At 39.3% G+C, this 22370-nt stretch overlaps 1 protein-coding gene across 1 annotated transcript; it reads right to left on the reverse strand.

The window, feature by feature from the left end:
• Positions 1–959: 959 nt before the first annotated feature.
• Positions 960–21845, reverse strand: AGBL3 (AGBL carboxypeptidase 3). Its single transcript, XM_048947676.1, is given in 17 exon segments — positions 960–1658; positions 1661–1740; positions 2291–2499; positions 3712–3760; positions 6827–6884; positions 7983–8051; positions 11355–11421; positions 12014–12093; positions 12245–12342; positions 12910–13036; positions 14156–14318; positions 15664–16443; positions 16952–17090; positions 19719–19823; positions 20152–20328; positions 21481–21541; positions 21768–21845. Coding segments are annotated over 17 exon segments (2517 nt in total). The 3' UTR covers positions 960–1481.
• Between the last annotated feature and the right edge of the window lie 525 nt (positions 21846–22370).

Raw genomic sequence — 22370 nt, forward strand, 5'->3', positions numbered from 1 at the left:
GGAGGCCCTTCAGAGGGATCTGAGCAGGCTGAGGCCAATGGGATGAAGTTCAATAAGACCAAGTGCCGGTCCTGCACTTAGGCCATAACAGACTCAGGCAATGCTACAGGCTTGGGGCAGAGTGGCTGGAAGACTGTGAGGAGGAAAAGTTTCATTAACAGTAACAATCAAAAGTAAAGCACGGGTGACCTGGGACTTTCAAATGTTTTGCTTATTTTAGCAGCTGTTTTAAAAGTAAGCTACTATACTAGAGTCTCAGAAGTTGGCAATGACCCTGGTACCGATTCCTAAGGGAATCTCCACAGGAGAACTGTGTTGTCTTATTTGAATTATGTTATTGGAAGAACTTCTCAGCTATATGGAGTACTGCCCCTTTGTCATCAACCTGAAGGATTACTGTGAGAGTTCATAGGCTGGTGAGAAAGAAGGTTAGAGTTTACTTAACATTTTTCCACACTGTTTGTATATACCTTTTATTTGGAAGAAATGATAATATTACAAATTTTATCTTGTCTGCAATCTGCTGGTAACTAAAAAGAAATAAATCTTAGTGAAACTGAACCAAGTGTATACTTCTCTTCCTATAGCTATCATGGTGAGGCAACTGAGAAGCTAAGACCTTGTCTTGGACTTCAGTCCATGGTAGTGCAAAGCTAAATGGCTTTGTGTTGTCTGCATGTCTGCTGAATTTAGGACTCTGTGAGGCTGAATCCTATTCCCTTTGGATATCAGATGTGGCCAGTTCTTCCTTCTTGAAGAGAAAAATAACTTAGGCTTTATTTATTACTGGCAATTCTAGCCTAGCTCCTCAATACGTTTCCTAAGCACTTTCCTCTGTTCTCACTCATGACAGCTGAGGACATTTCCCAAACCATATGCAGCCTATCTATTTAAAAACTCCATGTGGTGATTTTTAAGGCACATGTCCACCTGAATCCATGCACATTTTTTACATCCACACATCCACAACATCCGTGAGCAAGGAATTCCAGAATTTGTATACAGATTTTATGTCAAATGCTTTTCCATGTAGAATTTATTTGTTGGTGAAAAGGAAAATGATTCTCATGGTTTGTAATCAGTGAATGGTGGCTTCAGTTGCTCAGTGAATAATCCCTCTCCTTTAGGATCTTAGGAAAGCTCCCAAATAGAGTTGAGGTGAATGGGTGACACTCAGCTATTCATGCAGCTCCTTCTGGAAGTGAAGATTGCCCCACAGAATCAGTATGTATAGTTTAGTACAAATGATGCTTTACACTCAGGAGACACTCCCAAATAAACTTGTTTAGAATTTGGGATAATTCTTCACGTGGTAAGAGGAACTTCATAAGCACATTAGCCAGCTGTGTGTGAACAGTTTTCCAGAAAAAAAGGGCAAGAGGAATTTATTGCCTCTGCGGGTTTTGTGCTCCCTCACTGCTAGCCATAATCCATAGTCAAAGTTCTGGGAATTGTTTAAGTAAATCGTATAGATGACTCTTTCACATGCCTTTCTTCGCTGAAGAACTGGGGCTCCAAAACACATCCGGATATTTTGCAGCAGGTTGTCTGTTCTCTGCTTCAGGCACTAAGGGCAGGGAGAACTGTGATGTGCTTTGTGCCTGGCAGGATTTACTCTTCTTAAACATTACAGCTTGTCTTGCTGTCCTGTTTTTTTCTTGAGTTTTCTGGGTTTTGAGGAGAGCCTCCTTGTTTTTTGTTCTTCCCTTTTTGAATTGCTCTTTGCACCATGGTCATGACCTGAATCAAAAAGGAGGAAAAAACAAATCCGCATCAACTATTAGTGAATTACTACTTAGTGAAAAATTACATGGCTTTGGTTTGTTTCACATGATACTGTGGTATTGTGGGAGAAACGTTTCCTTTACTGAAGGAGAGCCACAGCATAATTCAAAATCTCATACTAAAATATAAAAGCTTCAGCCTTAGGCAGGGAACCTGTTCCTACTGCTCCAGCATTTCCTACATTTCACAGAATCAGGTTTTACATTCCTTTATCTCCAGTAACTGCAGGAAGAGAGTAATGCAGGCTCAGAGGCGTTATCCCTTACCACTGCGTTGAGATTTTTCTAACTCTTTTCCATGGGCTGTTCTCAAAGAGGTTAAAGACACTCTGGCCATTCAGTGTCTCACCTGGAAAGCTCCATTAAAACCAGTTCTGATATCCTCCATAGAATGCCAGCCACACAAAGGAGTTTTCCAGCACTACTACTGCCTGCTACCATCTGTCTTACTGCTTTACTAAATCCTATTGTTCACTATTTTTGGAATAGAACAGTAGCTGAGAAACCTTTAAAATACTGAAATGTCTTCTGTGAAGAGTTGGAGACACTTTTGCCATTACGTTTCTTTGTCTTCTGAGAGATCAAATTAAAGCTAGATGAATGGAAATTTTCTCTTCTGGATAGGATTATGTCACAAAATACACTTTTTCCTGGCTCCTGTGGCACAGATGGCTTTTCACAATTGCTGTTAGTATTACAGGTGAGTCTTTCAGAGCTAAAACACACAGAGATAAGGACAAAAAGATATTTAATTTCCATACAATTTCATGACAAGATATATATAAAGATGATGACCTAGAAGACAAAATCATTACAGGTAAAACTCCTACTACTTTCACCTGATGCATTTAATAGAATCAACTTCCTAAGAATCACAGGAGAAAAAAGAAGTAATGTACTGTATTTCAAATTTTACAGAACCACATGGCCATCACACTGCATTAAGGACACCAGTGCCAACATTATGTAGCCCTTATACCACTATCTCTTCTGAGTCAGACAGAAGTACCCATTGTAGAAGCAGCAGAGGGATACCTTGCCATTACAGAAGAAAGACACCAAGACATTTCTTCTCTCTTTTGTCAGTTGAAAGCCTAACTTTTTCAAGTATGTGTAAAAAAAGCCTGAGTTGAAAGGTGCCAAGCAGGGATCCTTGAAATTATTTAATATTAACAAACTGATTTGCCTTATTTACAGGGCGATTCTGTCAGGATCTGCAGCTGCCTAACTAGCCAGCTAATTCCACTTTGGACTGTTACTAAACAACAGCCAAGTGTACAGAAGGTACAGAACATTTGTTCTACCAAGGAATGAACACTCAGTATTACTGCCATAAGGTTTTGCAATAGGGTACTGCCTTCATTGTTCATTGTCAAACTGACACACCCTAAAAGCAAAGGGAATGTCTAGCACTGAGCTGTGTAACAGAACCATGACAATGTTGTTTTAAACCAACGTACTACAATTAGTACATGTCTGTTTTGGGCTATCGGTGTCACCTACCCATTTATTTTCTCACTGGGCATTTGTCTTCTCACTGTTTCTTTCTGGCTGCATGACAATGCATTCCCTCCCTTCCTCCCTCTCTCCCAAGGCAGCAGAAATCATCCCTTCTTTGAACAAAGCATCAGATCAGTGCCTGTGCTTCTCTCTGCCACTCCAGCAAAGCTGATGAAAGAAGGGCTATAGGCTAAAGGAGGGGGTCTGGTGCTCTAGGTAAGAAGGACTCTCTTCTTGTCTAGCATCACCTTTCACTGAAGTGTCCACCATACAATGGAGTGGCAGAGGACAGCTGTCTTAGTTTGTGAATGAAAAAAAAATGAGGAGTATGAAAAGGAGGAGATGAGTTTGACAGAAATCAGCTTGCCATCATTCTTTCACTCCAGCTTGTGAAAAAATTAAAAGTTCACAGAAAATAATCTCCTACCTGAAATACTTTCCTACTTGTTTGGTAGAGGCTGTCATTGGCAATTTAACTGTAAAAAATCGGGAAAAAAAGAAAAAATATTCAATGTGCATGTCGTATGTCTCAAAAAATAACAACAAAATGAATCACCCAAATTTTGGCTTGGCCAGTTCAGATTCAGAGATGGCTGTGCTTTGTACAGATTGCAATAAGTAAAGTTACTGTAAGCAGACATCTATGGACATCAAATCAAGTGACTAACATCCAGATTCAGGGTGGCGAGTTGTGGGGGTTACGACTTCCTTCACATTGAACTGATTCCAGCTCACATCCCCACATCCCCTTCTTCATCTCTTGCCAAAGTCTATTTTGGGATGGAAACACTCCACACTGCTCCAAACGAAATGCTTCTACTATGGATAAAACTATACGTCAGGGAGTGAGAATGCCAAAGGCAACATGATTGTTTTGTTTTGGTAAGCCTGCAGCTCTGTTTTGATGTGTGCCCTCAGTCCTAGTCTCTGCTCTAAGGCAAGCAAACACTGGCTATTCACATGACAATGAAATAAACAGTCTTCAGAGCAGGGACTATGAGGAGGATGGAGAGAGGCTAGTGAGTCTCATGGCCTCCTGTATTCCTTCTTGTGTTTCTCTTTTCCTGACTGTGATTCTCTGATCAATATCTACAAGTCTAGAGCTCTACTGAACAGTGAGAGAAGAAAGGAAACCCACAGCTAAAGAGAATGGGACTCATGGAGTACTACAGGGAAGTGCAGGTTTGAATCCCTTGAACTGAATTAAAAAGTAACAGCTGTTTCTCATGATTAATAACACTAATTGCTAGGCTACCATACAGGCTGACAGCTACCCAACCACTTCAGGAAGCAATGCACATGGCTGTACTATGTGTGGTGTTCGCAAACATCTCCACTGCTACATCAAGCCATGCTGGTCAAGCAATGTGGATGCGAATGGGAGAGAAGAGGTGGTGCCATCTGGTTGATCTTGACTAATAATGCATCTTGTGAGCTGCTCAGCTGCTAGGATTCACTGCAGGAGGGTGGCTGAGTAAGAACAGGGTGCCCTGGGGCGTGAGAAATGCCAGTCACAGCAGCCGGAGGAGCTGAAAGCAGCATGGCAGCCTCCAGGCTGGCGGTGCCACTGCATTCAGACAGCACCTGAACAGAGGCCCAGCACAGGTGAGATGAAAGTACCTGAGTTGCAGCAACCCTTAGGCTAGAAAGTATTTTCTCTCATATACATGTAAGCATCCTCCTTCACTACACATCCTGCTAATTATAACATTTCTTAAAAAAACAGTAGGAGAAAAAGATTCTGGGATGCAGTCCAGGTCTAAAACTGAAATAACAAGGCAGTTAAGAGCCAGGATTTATTTTTTTCTTTCATCTAAGCAACCCAGTTCCAGGAAAGCCTAGATAGAATGTGATCTGTGTGATCTGATTTTTACCCTTGGGCATAATACATAATAGGTAGGAACAGCTGCAGCCCGGGAAGAAAGTGATTTAAAGTCTCCCAGGACTGTAAGAACAGCAATCTGTACAGAAGTTCTTTATCAGTCTCCTATTTTTCAGGCAAACTCTGATAGTCATAATGTTCAAAAGCACAGACACTGCATGTGCTGCAGAAGTCAATCACTGCTGCAGTTATTTCTGCCCAAACTTAGAAGCTGGAAAAGGGAGTTATATTTCACGTCCTCTCTCTGCAGCGCAGGAAACTTGTGTTCTCCCACAAACCTTTTCATAAACCAAATGTTTGTCTGCTGCCAGTTACCACAGTACTTTTTATTTGGTTGGTTTTGTTTGTTTTCTGATTAAGTTATCCAAGACGAAAACAAAGTAGTCTAATAGCGTAGAATAACTCTGTGTACAGTTTGGAAAAACTAACAAACATACAAAAAAAAAAACAACAGAAAAATAAGACAGGAATTCAGAAACAAGAACAAAGTCATTGCCAAAACTTACTGCTACTGAAAGACATTGTTAGATTTTCAGCACGCAAAGTAAGATCACTCTATGAATGCCAACCCATTGTCCTGAGACTAAATTTCAACATCCTTTGTACAGTTAGAGAATAAATAATACATACTCACATTCCTATGTTCAACTGATGTGTACTAGTTCCATGTGAACCTCTGAAACTCACAGTTTTATATTAGAACACTGATAATGTGGGTAACTTGTATTTTTTTCATCCGGTCCTGGTTGAGCAGTTCTAGATCTCTGCTCTTGAAAATAATGCCTGAAGTACTATTTTATATGATTTGCTGACATTGCTTCTGGGACAGATTTCAAAGCTCTTATTTCAGTGAAAAAAATAATCATGTTTCTATTTCCTTCTGTAATTCTCAGAATATTTCAGACAGCTTATTTAGCTGTGTAGGAGAGGTCATAACCAGAAAGACATGTATTAACAGCGTCACAAAATTTAGCTAATAATAAGAGCTGCAGGGGAAAAAAAAAAAAGTGACATTCTTATGCTGCAGTTAGCACTGCTTTGAGGTGTTGTTGGAATATATTGAAAAAACAACAAGGAAAATCAATAAATGCTGACATGGCACTGTGAGGTGAGGCCAAGGATTTTCCTAATTGGGGCATTTCTACATTACTACTTTCTTCATAGATTTACTTGTTTTTGTGTGTTTCTGAGTATCTGGTAGTGGACTGTGTCATTGCTTTTTGGGTAACTTTGAACACTAAGCTTAACAAATTCCATTGATTTTCAGTACTCAGTTCTCAGCAATGTTTTTAATTAAATCCCTACCTGAAAATCTACCAACCCCTTTCCCTGTGTAACTGCTACATAAAAAAACTGCCTTCAGGACATTGCAAGACTGTTCGTTAAATATGTTAATTTCTGCTCTTAAAGTTGAGCTTCAAGTTCATTTTTTTTCTCCAGTGAGACTATTCCCAATCAGTAAAGATGAATGTAACTATGTGATGAAGATTAAAACAAAGCAAAATGAGCTCTTCCAACAGCAGGGACTGAGTGAAATCCTAGCCAAAGGACCTGTATTTATCTATTTGCTTTCCTGGGGTTTAGGCTTATAAAAGAAAAAAAAAAAAAAAAAAAAGACTAATTGAGATTTTTAGAAGTAAAATAAATATATAATGTTTACCTTTGTCTACTGGGTGAAGTTCATGAAATATCTTGTATTGAATTTCAGTGCCTGGGGACTGTGAGACAGAATAGAAAAACAAACAAATTATTAATAAGCTCCCACAGAATGAATGAGAAAAGCATATTATTAATAAGTCAGCCACCTGATGGCTTGTTCTGGAAGAATACAACTAAATTAGGACAGGGGAAGACTGGTAGTAGGGAAGGGGTTAATATGCAACAGGCTTTTTCTCTCTCTCTTTTTTTTTTCTGGGCAAAAGGCAAGTTGACACTTCAGTGGTTGGCCTGATTTCTAAAAGCTCAAAAGCTCAGCAATTTCTGCTCACATTTTAAGTTTTTGGGTGCTCAGCATTTAAAAATAGAATTAGTTTTCTTTCTGGGGAAGTAGGAATGCTATATTAGACACCATTGTTTTAATTAGGACTTTTAAGTGTTTGCCAACTGTAATGAATCTCACATTTTCTAAATGGTTCTGTATGATGCTGAATAATAGTAATGGAGAAGTGCCATGTTTAAAAAAGATTAATTCCATAGGGTAGTAGCTGGGCCATGTAGCTATACATGTGCTCAGTACCACCTCTAAGTGCAAGGAAGGGGCATAAGACATTGTTATGAATGCTGCCAACATGAGTATTTCAGACTTGGAGCTTGGCAATATTCCCACTGTTAAATAAAAATGTTTTGATTTTGAAATGAATTCACAATTACCTTTTTCTCTATTAAACAAAAAAGACAACAGAAAATATTTTACTGGACTTAGCAAAAATTTTGTTCAACGATACTAGAAGTGAGATGAGTGGAGCTGAGTGAGTGGTATGTTAGTGATCTTGGAGACTGAAGGGGACCTGGTATAGGCTCCAGCTCCAAGGCATATTCCGTGACAAAAAAATGTAAATGTATCAAATAATATATCCATGAGACAGAATTTTATGATTTTTCCTGTCTCAGACTTGTTCATGTTAATATTTCCATAAAAATCTGTGGCATAAATTAGATACAATTGTCAGTAAAGAAACAATGACTGTTCTAGGTCAGCAACTCTGGGTAACAAAATTGCTCATTCAGAGTTACAGTGGTTGAATTAAGTTGTCATGTATCAGTCTGTCATTACAAAAAGAACACAGCATGTTTCTGCTGGGATGAAAATCACTCACATTTCTGCTTTCATGACTTCTGTCCTTAGCAGTGCTGCTAAAGGGATCTCCTGATGGTTTGTTTTTTTTCTGCACAGGAAATAGGATGTAACATTTTTATTCATGAGGGAATACTATAGTTACGAAGAAAAAGTTGTAAATAAACACGATAATCACAGTGCCAGAAGGAATATGTGTAAGCAAGCTTTTCAAGATTGAATTCCTTATGCTTGTTCTGCTCAGCAAATATTTATGAACCTGGACACAAACATATTATACTGACGAGGGACCTCACTTCCTACTCTATTTGGGAGGTTTATTTTTAGTCTGGGAACCTGGAGAGACAGGGTTTCTCAGGAGTATTAATTGCCACTGCTTTGTTTTTTTCCAGTGTTTGGGCTTCTAGAAGAGAAGACTGGCGTAAAATACAAAAAGTTTCTATCTATTGAAGAAGAATCTATCTATTGAACTAATTAAAACATTCATAAAGCAGCCAGCACTATAACATGTGTACACAAAGAGACTATCAATCATCGAAACATTAATATGATTATTTCCCAAACGACAGTTTGCAATAGGCAACAGTAGCAGTGCTTCTGCTTTACTTCTGAGGGCCACATAGTTTTCCAAGCTGAACATTAAAAAAGTGCAGTTGAGGGCTCCATAAAGTTCTAGCATGAGTTCCAGTCAAAACCTCTACTGTACCTGTGGTGTTCCATTAACCACCTTTTCCAAATGCCTTAAAGAACTTCAAGGGCAGGCTGGATGGGGCTTTTGATCTAATAAGATTAATTTAGTCACTGAAACGGTTCCACAAAGGATAACACAAAATCATGAGAGATAAAAGTAAGAAATTTGTTGCAAGAACTGTGATGAGCTGTTCATTCAAAGTCATTTGATAAACTACTGTTACTTTCTGAGTACATCTTACTGTTGTTACAGTGTTTGTTCACTGTGCTTTGCTCTACTATCATACAATGAAAATATGTACATGGCATACATAAGTCTTTGCTTGTTTCATAAATTACAGGAAGGGATCTACTGCAGCCCTACCTAGCTAACAGTTTTGCCACATCTACAGGTGTTTATAGTTATTGCCATGCAAAGCCAACGGCAGCAGACTACCATTGTTAAGCCTGAGGTACAGACACTGAAGCAATTAAGCTTTACCAAATATTCTCCTGCAACTTCTGTGTTTCTGGGTTGGCATTCCTGTCTTTGTTCTTGGGTATTTCTTTTTTGCATATTACCAAGCAAGTCTACCTAAATGATGAGAAGTGATACCCTAATGTTCTGCAGTGGTCTTCTGTGCTTGTCTCTACTGCAGTTATTTAAACTGTGTTACACACTTCCAATTCTACTTCTGAGTTTGAAAGTCCCTGAAATCACAAGAGATTTACACATCTCTTGTATCACTGGGATAAATGTAAATATAGGGCCTTTAATCACAATCCCTGGGAAGCATACCAAACATGGGTGTTTTGCAAGAAGCAGTGATAAACTACACAAGAATCACGTGGCGGCCAGCTCAACGTGCAGCTGTGTGGCATTAGGCAAACAAGTGTGACTTGCTTTATTTATGCCATTTATAGACCACAAGGAAACAGTGCTCAGGGACATCAGAAGAAAACAGGAATCAATCCCAGTGACTGGCATGATGGGCTTTTTGACACAAACAAGGCTATTTTTAGCAAACGCCCTGGAAAAGCCCTGAGTTTTAGGCATACTTTTCATGGTTCTCACGAGTTGCCAGCCCCATGTCACATCCCACAAGCACAGCCTGATGAGAGGAGGGGGAGTAAAAAAACATGAAAGGCTGAGACGCACTGAGAAGTCCACAATACTTGGCATTAGTCAGAAGATGCTAACTTCAGGGTCCATTTACCAATTTCATTCTGAAGTTCTCATGAATGATTTATTTTTTTATATGCAGTCCAGTGAAATGTTCCTGTGTGGATTTATCACTCACATGTGAACAAACTGAATCTCAAAAGTAATACTATACGACCAAACAAGATGGTGAGTGTATTTAGGAAAAAAAATCTCTCAATACTCCCTCCTCCTCTGTGTGCTTTCACAACCCTCTGCTATTAGTTACTGTACTGTGCAGGACACTTCACACGACCCACTGTGTTAGACTTCCCATGATTAACACAGTCCTGGAAACAACATTGCATCAGTAGTAGAAACTCTTATTTGGTTCGTTAGCACAGGGCAGAAATTTCAAGCTGTAGGTAAACCTTGAAAGTCAGCACCACTCACACAAACCCTACATCAGAAATTACTAGCCCCCAAATGTGCTGGGTGAGCCTGTCTGCATTTCATCTTCCTTAGGTACAAAAGCTGGCAGCACTGCTTAAACTATGGACGACAGTGAGGCTCTGGACAAGTAGAGCTGCTGGGCTCTGCACGAACAAGACTCTCCAGAGCTTATCTGACTGCATCTTCTTTCCATTGGTCATAAAACTAGGTCCAAAACTCCAAGTCATACATCTTGTCAACCAACCCAGTCATCTGAAATGCCTATGTGCATGTTTTGATAAGTGCTACAGGGTATCTCTTCAGTTTTATTCATGCTTAGTACACAACCTTATTTACATGGTTTCCCCTTTTAGTGTTGTTTACGGTATCTGTGACATAAACAGGAAGTAACAATTTACAGGAATTATTATTGTTGGCTAAAAGAGTAATACACTCACAAGAGTTTGTTTTGCTTCTCTACAGTAAACATCATGAGGATTATTACAGCAATCACAGACAACAAAGAAATAAACAAGACAGAAAGATTTGGGTCCATTCTTGTGCAGCAAGTAAATGTTTCAGGAAAATAAAGGGTCTCACTGTCATTCAGTGAAAACACTTCGTAAAATCTGGGGCTAAATTTGCCTACAAATTGGAAATAGGCAGTGGGGTAGCCTTATGCTGACAGCGCTTAGCAGCAGTATGATACAGTATGTCTGTATATGCAAGAGGAAAACAACTCCTGAATACTGAATGGAGTGTCTGCAAAGTATGGTTGACATCACTGCACAGTATTTTTTGTGCTAAGTGTTGACACCCTCCTCGTCACCCTTATCCTATATCTGCTTGCTCAGCTGCATGGCACAATCTGATTGATAGAGATCTGCCTGTCTTTGAAACTGTACCACTTCCTTCTGGGCAATTTGAGTTAAGCTATTAAATAACAATACTGCTCTGCACTGTTAATTTGGATTTTATCTCCACAGATTGTGTAAATGCTTTACAATTATCGGCTACCTAATTAATTTGTTAATTATTCTCACTGACTGAACACCAGACTTCTTTGGAATAGAAGCTAATAATCACTAGCGATTATTCCCTAGTGGCATTTGGGTCAGAAATGTAAGCAGCCAATAAAAATTCATAGCATACCTTAGTACCTAGTTTTAGCCGGTGTGCAGCAATATCGTAGGAGTCTGAGCTGTCAGAAGATCGGCTGCTGTAAAAGACGAGCATCATTTTATTTAATTTCTAGATTTGGTGATTGCAAACCGTATTTTACAGCATTCATTCCAACCACTAGTTGGTATTTTCTGTAGTACCTCTAGTTGTAGAGATGTAAATATGTTTTTTAGATACCTGTCTGCCAGATCCATATTTTCATTTTACAGCTAACTTGCAAAAATCATAATCATCTTAGAGAAAAATTAGTTGTTGGAAGAGATCTGTTTTATCCAGGTTATCCAAGTCTCCCACTTCTGCTCAGCCTTCTTTTAGTTCTGCTTCACATGCTTTCCCCCTCCAACCCCTCCCGTACGGCATCATCTTCTTTGTTCCCACTGAGCTTTCCCTCAGTTCTCTAACGGTGCATTAAGATTTTGTGTCTCCTTTTATTTTCTTCCATTTCAGCACCAGTTTTGAAACTCAGCTTTTGACTTGTAAACCCCGGCCACTGAAAGTAAGATGAGGTAGATCCAACTCACGTTTCCTCAGAGAAAACTGAAAGTTTTATTCATTCCTTACAAGATGCAGAGAACTTACATTATTTTATATGTTTGTATACGTGGTATATCTTAATAGTTCTAAATTACCTGGAATCCCAGTCTAATGCATCAGAATTCAGGACTGCGGAGCCCACCTTAGCTTGCTGTGTCACTACTTGCTCATGCTCCTTCAGGCACAGATAATGATAAGAAAACCACATATGTTTCAGTTAAAGCTATTAGCAAATTTACTGTTACTGTAACCCCATAGAGGATTATGTTTTGTGACAGTAGGATGAACTGAGGAAGGAGGAAAAGGCTCAGAGGGACTTTCCTTACCTCCTTATTATCCACAAAGTACTTCAAAAGAGCATCACAGAAGTGCTGTCCTATTGACTCAAAATCTTTGATATCAAAATGGGTGCTTCGTCTCCAGCCTGCACATCAGTAGGAGCAAATCAGAAATGGAAATGTCAGCCATCTTGCTGACTGCTAGCTACGGTGTGCCAGCATAGTGGCTGACTGCAAACTCACTGTCACTGACAGATGCTAGAAGTAGGTCTATGACTGCTAGGCTTTTGTACAGATAGCATTAAGGATCATCATGCTGCCTATATGGACAAATCTATCTACTCATAGCAGATTAACTATGTATTATATTACTGTCCACATCAACTGTATTTATTTTTACCAAGGATCTTCTTCCGGATAGCTGATTCCCATACCAATATTTTTAGTTTCCACTTTTAATTTGCCACTTACCGATATTGTTGTTTAACAGTACAGATGTAATAATGATAGTGGTGGCCTGAACGGTCACCAGGTGAATACTGCAGTTTGGCTATTTTTTCCAGATCTTATCTTCAATCATTATTCATTTCTACCCAGTAAGAGAGAACACCAACAAGGGGTTGGTGGCTCAAGCTACCATTTTCCCTGAAGAAGCAAAAGGAAAGGTCTTGTTTGATGATTATTTACTCAATAGCTACAGGGAATTGTCTCACCCAGCTTAGAGCCACAAACAGAGGCTTCCAAAGTGTAGCTGTTGTTGATGCCCATCTTCCACATTACAACTCGACCTGTGCTTTCTTTGCTCTTACGTACTCTGAAACGGCAGTCTGGGAACGAGAACTTAGAAGATGGGCACACCATTAATAGTTGAACTGAATAGGAAGGTGCAATAATGTCAAGGGTTTTTTTTAATAAATATATCCTATCTACCAGATACATAATTGTGAGTTTTCAATCTACCATACTTGAATATTGCACAATATATTCAGACTAATCAATATTATTACTGGCATAATGGAGATGTAGGTGCCTTCAATTAGAAGCTTAATTTACTTTAAGGACTTGAGAATTCTCAAACAACTTTTATGCAGCTGTATGAAGTGTTCTAAATGAGCTTATATGGACTGCTGCTCAGGTGAGTTACCACAAATCCTGTAGTATACCAACACACAAATGTACTAAGAAGTCAGAATAGCTCTTCTCTCATGAGTTAATACCAATAGTTTGATGTAAACTATCTGGAGCTGACAACTACCATATTATCACTGATATCAGGAAGACAACATTAGCTGCAAGTATGCAATCACATCTAATAGGTTCGTTTGTGTACTGCTTATTATTGAACTTTTGCCATCTTTCTGATCAAAAAGAAGCTTACTTTAGTCAGATCTTGCTGGAAAATGACATATTTTAGTATCAGTAATTTCCTAATAAAAATATTTTTGATTGAAATATCTTACAAAAACATGGTGATTCTGACACAATTTGCAACTGAAAAAAATTAGAAAGATTCAACTTGGAGAAAATTTTCAACTTCTTTAGTTTACTTATTTATTTTTAATTCTGTAAATTAAAATACATTAAAATTCTGTAAAATACTGTATGTACATTATAGTAGATATAAGTAGGTGAGATATACTAGTATGTAATATTTAATGCCAGTTTTTTCACATTATCAAATAGTGTTACTTTCATATTTTTGCGTTTTGGTTTCTTCATTATTTCAGAAATGCTAACCTTATGACATAATTTAGCATGATATACTTTGGAGTGCTGGAATTTCAAAGGAATCACAATTTTGCACTTCTACCATTCTTAGTTTTAGCCACTTGAAGATTATTTTACTGGGTAAAGTACAGCCTTTTAACAAATATGGTTACATCCTTACAGAGAACTTAGGGATCCTTGTTGATGTTTGAAATTTCAGCTGACTGCATTTCTAACCTGACATTTGCTTACCTTATCTGGGCAATTCTTGCTCAGCAAGAGTGGAAAGGCACGTGGACGCAAGTGCCGTGCTTTTGGCTCCTGCTCTCTCTCACAACCGTACATGAAGACATTTTGTTTTCTGTTGTGACCATGGATGTCACAATACAGAAAAATGTCACGCTTCTCCATCACTCTGTAGTATGGGACAACACAGAATACTTTGCTAGAACTGTGCTTTTCTCTCCACCTCAGAAATGCTAATTTGAGTCAGTAAGTTACACTGAAGCTCATGTTTAATCTCAAGAGCAATAAATTGGTAAGATTTCATATTCTGAGCACAAAGTTTACTGCAGCACAACATTTACTATGCAAAATTGCTCAGTTTCTCCAAGATAAAACACTTGGCTGTGCAAGAAGGCATGACAGTATGCATCAGCAATCTTTATCCTCGTGTTCATAAGCTTTCATAGCCTACTTACCTTCATGAATTTCAGAAGATAGGCATCACAAAACTAGATGTTCACAGTTTTATGGTTGCTTGTTTTGCTTTTGTTTTCTATACAGCTTCCTCAATCTCCCTCCCTGATTATATGGTGTTTGTTTTTTTCCCCACTCTGCCATTTCTCCTTTTTCCCTTCTTTTAGTCCCTCTCTCAGGTTCAGTTACATACATTCACCTCTGTAGATGTGTCCTATAGCATGTTGTGCAGCTAAAATCCATCATTCATATCTGCTTCTTTTGCTCTCATATATGTACAGAATAATACGCGCTGTACAATTACAACACTGAAGGATAAATAAACTGGCTCAGAATGATGATGTGAATAGTTTTTCCCTTATCCAAGCTGAAGACATCAGTTATTATGATGTGCCATGATTTTGCAACACGTTATCACTTAACTAGCTTTTTAAAAGAAAATTTGCAGGTAGACATACTGCTGGTTTTTTTTTCAGTCTGTACCCCTGACATCCAACCCCTGCCAAAGCAGAGTCCTACAGGAAACATGTGATGGCATCACAGTCTGTTGCCTGGGACTCTGCTCTGGGCGAGAGTTGAAAATCTATAGTGGAGCTAAGAAGGAAGCAATAATAAATGTGTCTGTCTTAGCTGAGTGTGACGGTCAGTAGCACATCAGAACACATAATTCATACTAATTATAGGGACTCACAAGTGCAAGCTGTCTTTGTATGGTAAGACAGAGATAAATTCTCACAGAAAAGGAGTACAGTAAGTAAGGCAGTACCCATCTCCTTCAAGCTAAGGACTTATATACCAAAGCATTTACTTGAAGGTAAACAGATATTATTTAAATCTTATTTAAAACTATGTGTAACCAGTAGTGGATGAAAAACATTGAATGTAGGAATAGTGACACTGCTTTTTTTTCTGATTTTTTTTTCTTACCAGAAGTATTTGTATCAATTTGTACTAAAGAGATAAATAATATGGAAACAGAAATGGACATAGAGAAGTCACACTAAGACAGAGACCCTGAATAGGAAAATCCCTGATTTTAAGGGGAGAGAAAATGAGTTTACCTTCTGATCATGTTTCGGGTATGCCAGATTGAAGGATAACATTTCTTCACTTTAGATTTGTATTTGCGGTTCAAGTCATGACCCGTTAAAGAGCAGCGATGATTTCCCACAATCACACCATCTGGGTTCAACATCGGTACCACTTTGAAGACAAAAGTGTCCCGGAGCTGATGAGCGTTGCCTGAATTACCAAGAATGTAATCCAGAATGCCCTTCATTATCCAGGAGCTGTTGGTTTCTCCAGGATGCACTCTTGCAGTTAGAATCACAGCCTTTCTCTTTGTGTCCTTGCCACTTTCAGGGGGGTTGGTGATAGTTAAGACGTGTACTGTGTTTCCTGCCAGGGAATGGCACAAGACGTGAGTCTTGCAGAACTTGGACTTCATTGGATCTTTAGAGATGGCCACCAGGTACTTCTGCAGGTTGGAATAGGTGTAAGGATAGCAGTGGGCAAAATAGCAAGTGTCTCTGTCATGAGGAAACTGAAATGTCCACGTGAGTGAGAAATACTGACGTCCACCTTCACTCACATTGGTTTTGTAATACTTGATTTCATTTCCTGTCCTTCGCCAGCCAACGTTGTGTTCCTTAGCATCAACTTCTGAGTACAGCAGCGGCCGCAAACCATGCCTGTACAGGCTTCTACGCTTGGTGAAGTTGACAATGGTGAAGCGATAAGGCATCCCTGCCTGAGTATTGCTTACTTGGAAGTAAAACCACTGCACGTGCCTGCTTGTGTAGAGGTCAGTTCGCAGTGTCAGCTGGTATTCAAATTCATTTCTGCTAGGTAAAAGAAGGCAAACGGTTGTGATGCTGGTTAGCACTGCAGTATGATTCAGTGTCAAACAATGCAGGCTGCCATGAAAGTACCCCACAGTCAATCTGGTGCAAATCATGCTGATTTACACTTAAAGACTGCACAGCTGCCAGGAAAAGATGCCTATTTCCTCCACACTTGTATCAAGTGTGTCAATAATACAACTGCTGGTTTTCTTAGGACTTAAAACTAAGACTTCTAAAATAAGTTCTCTACACAGTGTTTTGAAGTATGTGCTTAAGAAAATTGTGTGGGTGACTATTACCTACAGAAACCGTTCAGTATTGCATAACACCTATCAGATCATTTTATTCAAAGGCCATCTGGAACTACACTTGAAGCTTCTTCAACTGTGTAAAATAGGTGACAAACCCAGAGAAACATCCTGCTTAGAAGGTGAGCAGGCAACTGGTAATAACAATTCTGATGATAACTCTGTTATAATAAAAGAGGAAAAGATTACAAACTTACATTTTAACCACCTTCTGCAAATTACCACTCTCAAATCGTGCTTCAAAGATGAGTGTATTGTCCACTTCCTGATGGAAGATCTGTTTCACAGGGTAGAGACCTCTCATTTGGGAATACATAAAATACGATTCTGAGTTAGCTAGTGGGAGAGTGGAACACATGCATTTAATTTCAGTCTGAGTCATTTTAGGCAATAATGTATCTTTCTAAAAATTCCTTCTAGAAACAGACAACTGCATGTAGCTGAGCTTCATCGCATACTTCAGGTAAATGTAAAAGAAATTGCAGGGAGCTTTGCTGCCCATTCCCACTCAACTTGATGGATTTCTGCCAGCCTAAAATCTGTCACTGCATGAGCTTGGGCAAAGCAAACATCAGAAACAATAGAAAGTTGACAACTGCTGCCATGACTTTCTTTTTAAATCTCTCCTAGTCTAGAAGTTAAAAAGATGACACCTAAATCAAGAGCAATTACTTTTATATTATAAATGATGCTTTCACACCATATTTAGCATAGTTTGAAAACAGCTCTCTTTTTGCTCCATTCTGCTACTTTGTGCACTGTTCCTCAGATGAGATGCACAGCTGAACTTTCATCAGTATTTTTCATTAAAAAAAAACAAACAACAAACAAACAAAAACACAAACAAAAAACCAAACAACCAGAAATGCCAGATACACCATCAGCATATTTTTTGACTTGGAAGTTATTTAGGTTCCAGAATATTCTTTGCATAATTTTATCCATTGAGGATCCTCTCCTTACAGATGAAGGTAAGAATTATTTTTAGAGTTTTTTTTCTTTTTGTTTTGTTTTGTTTGTTTGTTTTGCTTTCTCTGCATTGGTGCTCAATGTAGCAGCAAAGCTTTTGCCATCAAGGTGAAGAATACTGGTTTAATCAAAACTTCTTGCTACCCCCAAAGTGTACCCACAAAATAGAGAAAGAAGATGCATTTTCTCTGCTGGAAGCCAGAAGCCCAGATATCCTGCTGCAGAAGTCAGCAGTGTCGTGTGGTGACTGCGGCGGGAGCAGAGTCAGCATGACTGCACAGAATGAGACAGCGTGAGCTGCACTCAGAGAACTCTCCTGTTGTTTTAGAAAAGCTCTGACAATATGGCTTAAGAAAGTTTAGCAAATCCAAGATTTTTTAATTCCCTGAATCATTAGAATTGTCAGTTTTGCTGGTTCAGATACCCGTTTGAATAATTACTTTCTGTATAGCTGAAATTCCGTTCACAGTTTCTCTACCCTCTGCTTCTCCTTTAAACTCTTCTTCATCATGAAGGAAGAAAAGCAGTCAAACCAGTGAAGCCTTTGTGGAAACATCTGTATCAGACAACTGCTACATAATGAAATGTAGGAATAAAATCTGAGATGCCTATCAGAGTCCATCGATTTTTCTGCGTGTCACCACAGGATTGCATTTTTCTGTCCTAAATTAGATGTCAGGAGGGCGTGCAGGAGCTCAGCAGCAGATGGTCCCTGGCCAGGTATTAACTCCCCGTTCCTGCTGAAGTTAAATTCAGTGGGAATCAGGAGAGTGCAGCTGCTGCCTCCCTCAGGATGCGATGGCTCACGGCATGCCATCAGTCTGCGGCACTGGCATTGTAAATTTTCTATTTGGAGATGCCTGGCCTATCGTGTGGAGTTTTCAGCGCAGAGAATGTCAGCGTTTTAAAAATTAAACTTGGATGGCAAAGCCACCAACCTGGAGGTTTGTGTCCCAGAAAGCGGAAAGCTGCCTTTTTTAAGGTCAGCAGCAATGGCCTGTAACAGAAATCACTACCCTTGTTTCCAAAAGGCAGGAAAGCTACCTGAAGTGTTCCTCCACACCAAATATATCAACAGACTAGTACATGATAATATGCTCATGCTACTGCAGTAGTGAATTTCTAGATAAAATGATGGTGCATTTCAGCATATTGAAAACCTCTAGCAGCGTATTCCGAGGCTTCACAGACGTGTTGACATCAAGAAGAATGTCAGCTACCTTTCAGTTCTGCACGCCTGAAAATTTGATGGCCACAACCAGTTACCCTAGAATTGCAAAACTATTACAATCCCTTCTTATCTATATACAACTGGACTCAGGCCAAAACCAACAACTGCCTGAAGCTTCGAGTTCATTTAAGACAAGTGTATCAACTTAGTAAGCACAGGAAACAAAACGAAATGAAACAAACAAACAAAAACCAACACAAAAACACTCTGATAATCAAATAATGTTGGAGGCACAGGACAACTAACCCCCTTCATTTCTGTCCAATTAATCCTTGCCAGATTTAGGAGACTATAATCAAGCACTGATTCAATCTGGCTTTTCTTTGTAAATCTTAGCTAAACAACTGTAAATAAAATTTCTCCCAACACAGAATTTAGTAGTGACCTTGCAGTTATACAGCTCTCATATTTTTCATTTTCTCTTTTGGCTTGATATTAAGTAATCTTTTCCCACTCATATTTTCATAACCAACTCACTCTAGCTGTTTCATACTGTTGCTGATACAAAGGCTTGAACCGAGCTGGACATCTGAGATAAACAACTGCATGAGCAGAATGTGTGGTAGATGAGACATCTGTGTAAATAATTTTCTTCCCTATATATTAGAAAAGGATGTATTCTGAAGTGCTAAAAGTAACAATAAAACACGACATTGATTTTATTAGGCTTTGCATTTGGTTCACTAAGGAGATAAAATATTGGCATCAAAGCAGATGCTTAGTCTACCCACAGCTTAGAGCAACATTTCTCTGGGTGTTCTCACCTTCTCCTAGGTAAATCACAGTGCCCTTGTCAGGAGGTTGGTAGGATGGTGTGATCTCCAAACCCGTTGGAGTGTACAATGGCTCAGGACTACTGGGTATCCAATCTGAAACAGAGGAGACACACAGAAAAGACTACAAGCAGGAAGACTATTATTTATACAGCTTGTTTACTCAGCAATTACTCTGAATTCCTGTATTGCTCTCTATCAGCACGTGGTACTACTAAGAAAACAGATGCTGCATCTATGGAGTGAAGTTGTGGATTGCTGACCACACAGGCAATGCAACATGTCCCTGTAACTTGCAGGGCATTTGCCTGGCACATCAAAGAGCTCTCTTAAGGTTTCAATAATACTAACAGTAAGTTCTTCACGCAAGATTCGCTTCCTCTTTGCCCATGGACCAGATTTTGAGTGTAACACAGTAACTTACCAATGTGCTCAATTCTGTCCCTGCTGACTTCACATTGGTTTGGCCAGTACCCCTGGGAAAACTGACCCACAGGTGGTAAGTCACATGGATTCTGCAGCTCCTGCAAATGGGGCACCACAACCTCTGAGTCAAGTGGAAACTGTTTTGCCCTTGCAAAAATATCAGCACAGACAGAATCTGTAAGAAAGTGAAAGAACCCTCGCATCAATCTCTTCTGTTCTTTCAAGTAGAAACAGGCTGCAGAGATTATCTACATGAAATTAGCATCATTAAGCATGGCTCGATAAAATTACATCCAAGTGAAATGTAAATTGAGTGCTCCAGCCTATAAATCACATTACATTTAAAGTTAGCATTGAATTAACAATTCATTAAACCATAAAGCACAAGAGCGGGAAATATCTTACTTGGTTTCCTACTGAAAATCTTGGCATTTGGTATTGTTCTTGCTTTTATTACTAGCTTATTATGATATGCTCTACGATCCCAACGCATCAGCCAAAATCTGTTCTGTGCATTATCTGAATGGCTTAGTCCTAAAAAGCTTCTGACACAGTGTATGTAGCAGCGTACCGCTAGCGTGACAGGAGAGGTAATGATCTGATGCTATCAAGAATTCTACCATTAGAGGCACTTGGAGGAAGTAGAAGGTCCTCTTTGCTTGTCAGCAAGGAGCCCTTCCAAGTAATAAGAAGCCACTTGAATGGAAACATGACAGACAGAGAAAAGCTTTGAAAAAAAAATAGTAATTGGAAAATTGGGACTGGTACTGTGCACCAGCCACCACACTATCCAGAGGTAATTACTTCTCTTTGCCAGAGATAGAAAATGTCCCCTTTCAAAGCATTCTCTCTATCCTTCAGTCTATCTGCTTGAAACAGGCCAAAAGACAGGAGATTGGCTTTGTAGGAATTGTTTTTTTGATTTTTGTTTTGGAAAGCCAGCTTTAGACCTCGCTTCAAAATCTACTTTTCCTCACAATGAGCAAAAGAACATTATAACAAACCACAGCTCCTTACCTTAAGGATCTGAGTATTGATTCCACACCTGAAAGGCACATTAACCGAAAACAAAACTGCTGAACCCATTTTTAAATTCTACTGATTATCTAACTCTAGTGGATACTTGGCTAGTAAAATACCAATAGTAGACAAAGGCACACTGCAGGATGGAACGGAGATAATCACTCACCTAAGTCAAGAACCACAAAGTGTGACTAGACCTAGCCCAATTTTGGTTACATCTTGATAGTTATGTGTGCACTGATATTTCTTCCCTCTCCTTTCTTCCCCACAGCAGTCTTAAGGGAATAGCTGGGAAGATCCTAACCTGCATGAACTGTGCACTGCTGATTGTCTTCTGCCACACAGGAGTCATGGGAGTCTTCATCCTAAAAAAAATAAATAAATCATAGAATGATAGAATCACAGAATAGCTTAGGTTGAAAGGGATCTTAAAGATCACCAACAGGGCTGCCACCCACCAGATCAGGCTGCCCAAGGCTCCATCCAACCTGGCCTTAAATGCCTCCAGGGATGGGGCATGAAAGAAACACTAACATAAACCTGAAGAGGAAAGCTCAGGCAGCAGCAGGGAGCCAAGGCATTACTCTTCACCTTCACCTGCAGTCTGGCCACTTGCATTCCTCTTGCCTTGTTGGGGTCTACATCTAATAAGAGGAGCAGGAGCCACATGCATGAAGGTCACAAAAGAGGCTAGGCTGCACTGATAACCATTTAACCACTGCAGTACAGCTTTAGTTTGTTGTTCAGAAAGAAGAGTTACTTCTGCTTTGGTTTACTTTATGACTTGAATAAGAATTAGGCCAAATCTGCATAGTTGTTTACTATGTCAATGTAATATTGACATGTTCTATTTGCCTCTCAAAGAAGACATGTTTTCATTCATCCTGTTTCCCAGTGCCTGTCTTGGGCAGTACTGGCAATCATACTGTTGGGTGAAAAGGCAGAAGAGAAAATTCATATAAGAAAGGTCTGTTTTTCCAGCTGCATAAATGATGCCTCTGATCCAACTCATCAAAGTCTAATAGCATAAAACTGGGAGAGAGGCAATGGAAAAGAATAGCTAGGGCAGTGGCAATGCAGATATATGCCAAAATTATCCCAAAGCATAAGTGCTAGCACAGGGAAGTAAGGAACTTGATACTGGTGATCTCAAGCTTAACACTCAGCAAGAATTAAAGAGAAGCCACTCAAATT

Source organism: Lagopus muta, chromosome 1 (assembly GCF_023343835.1).
Source record: "Lagopus muta isolate bLagMut1 chromosome 1, bLagMut1 primary, whole genome shotgun sequence".
NCBI classification, from domain to species: domain Eukaryota; kingdom Metazoa; phylum Chordata; class Aves; order Galliformes; family Phasianidae; genus Lagopus; species Lagopus muta.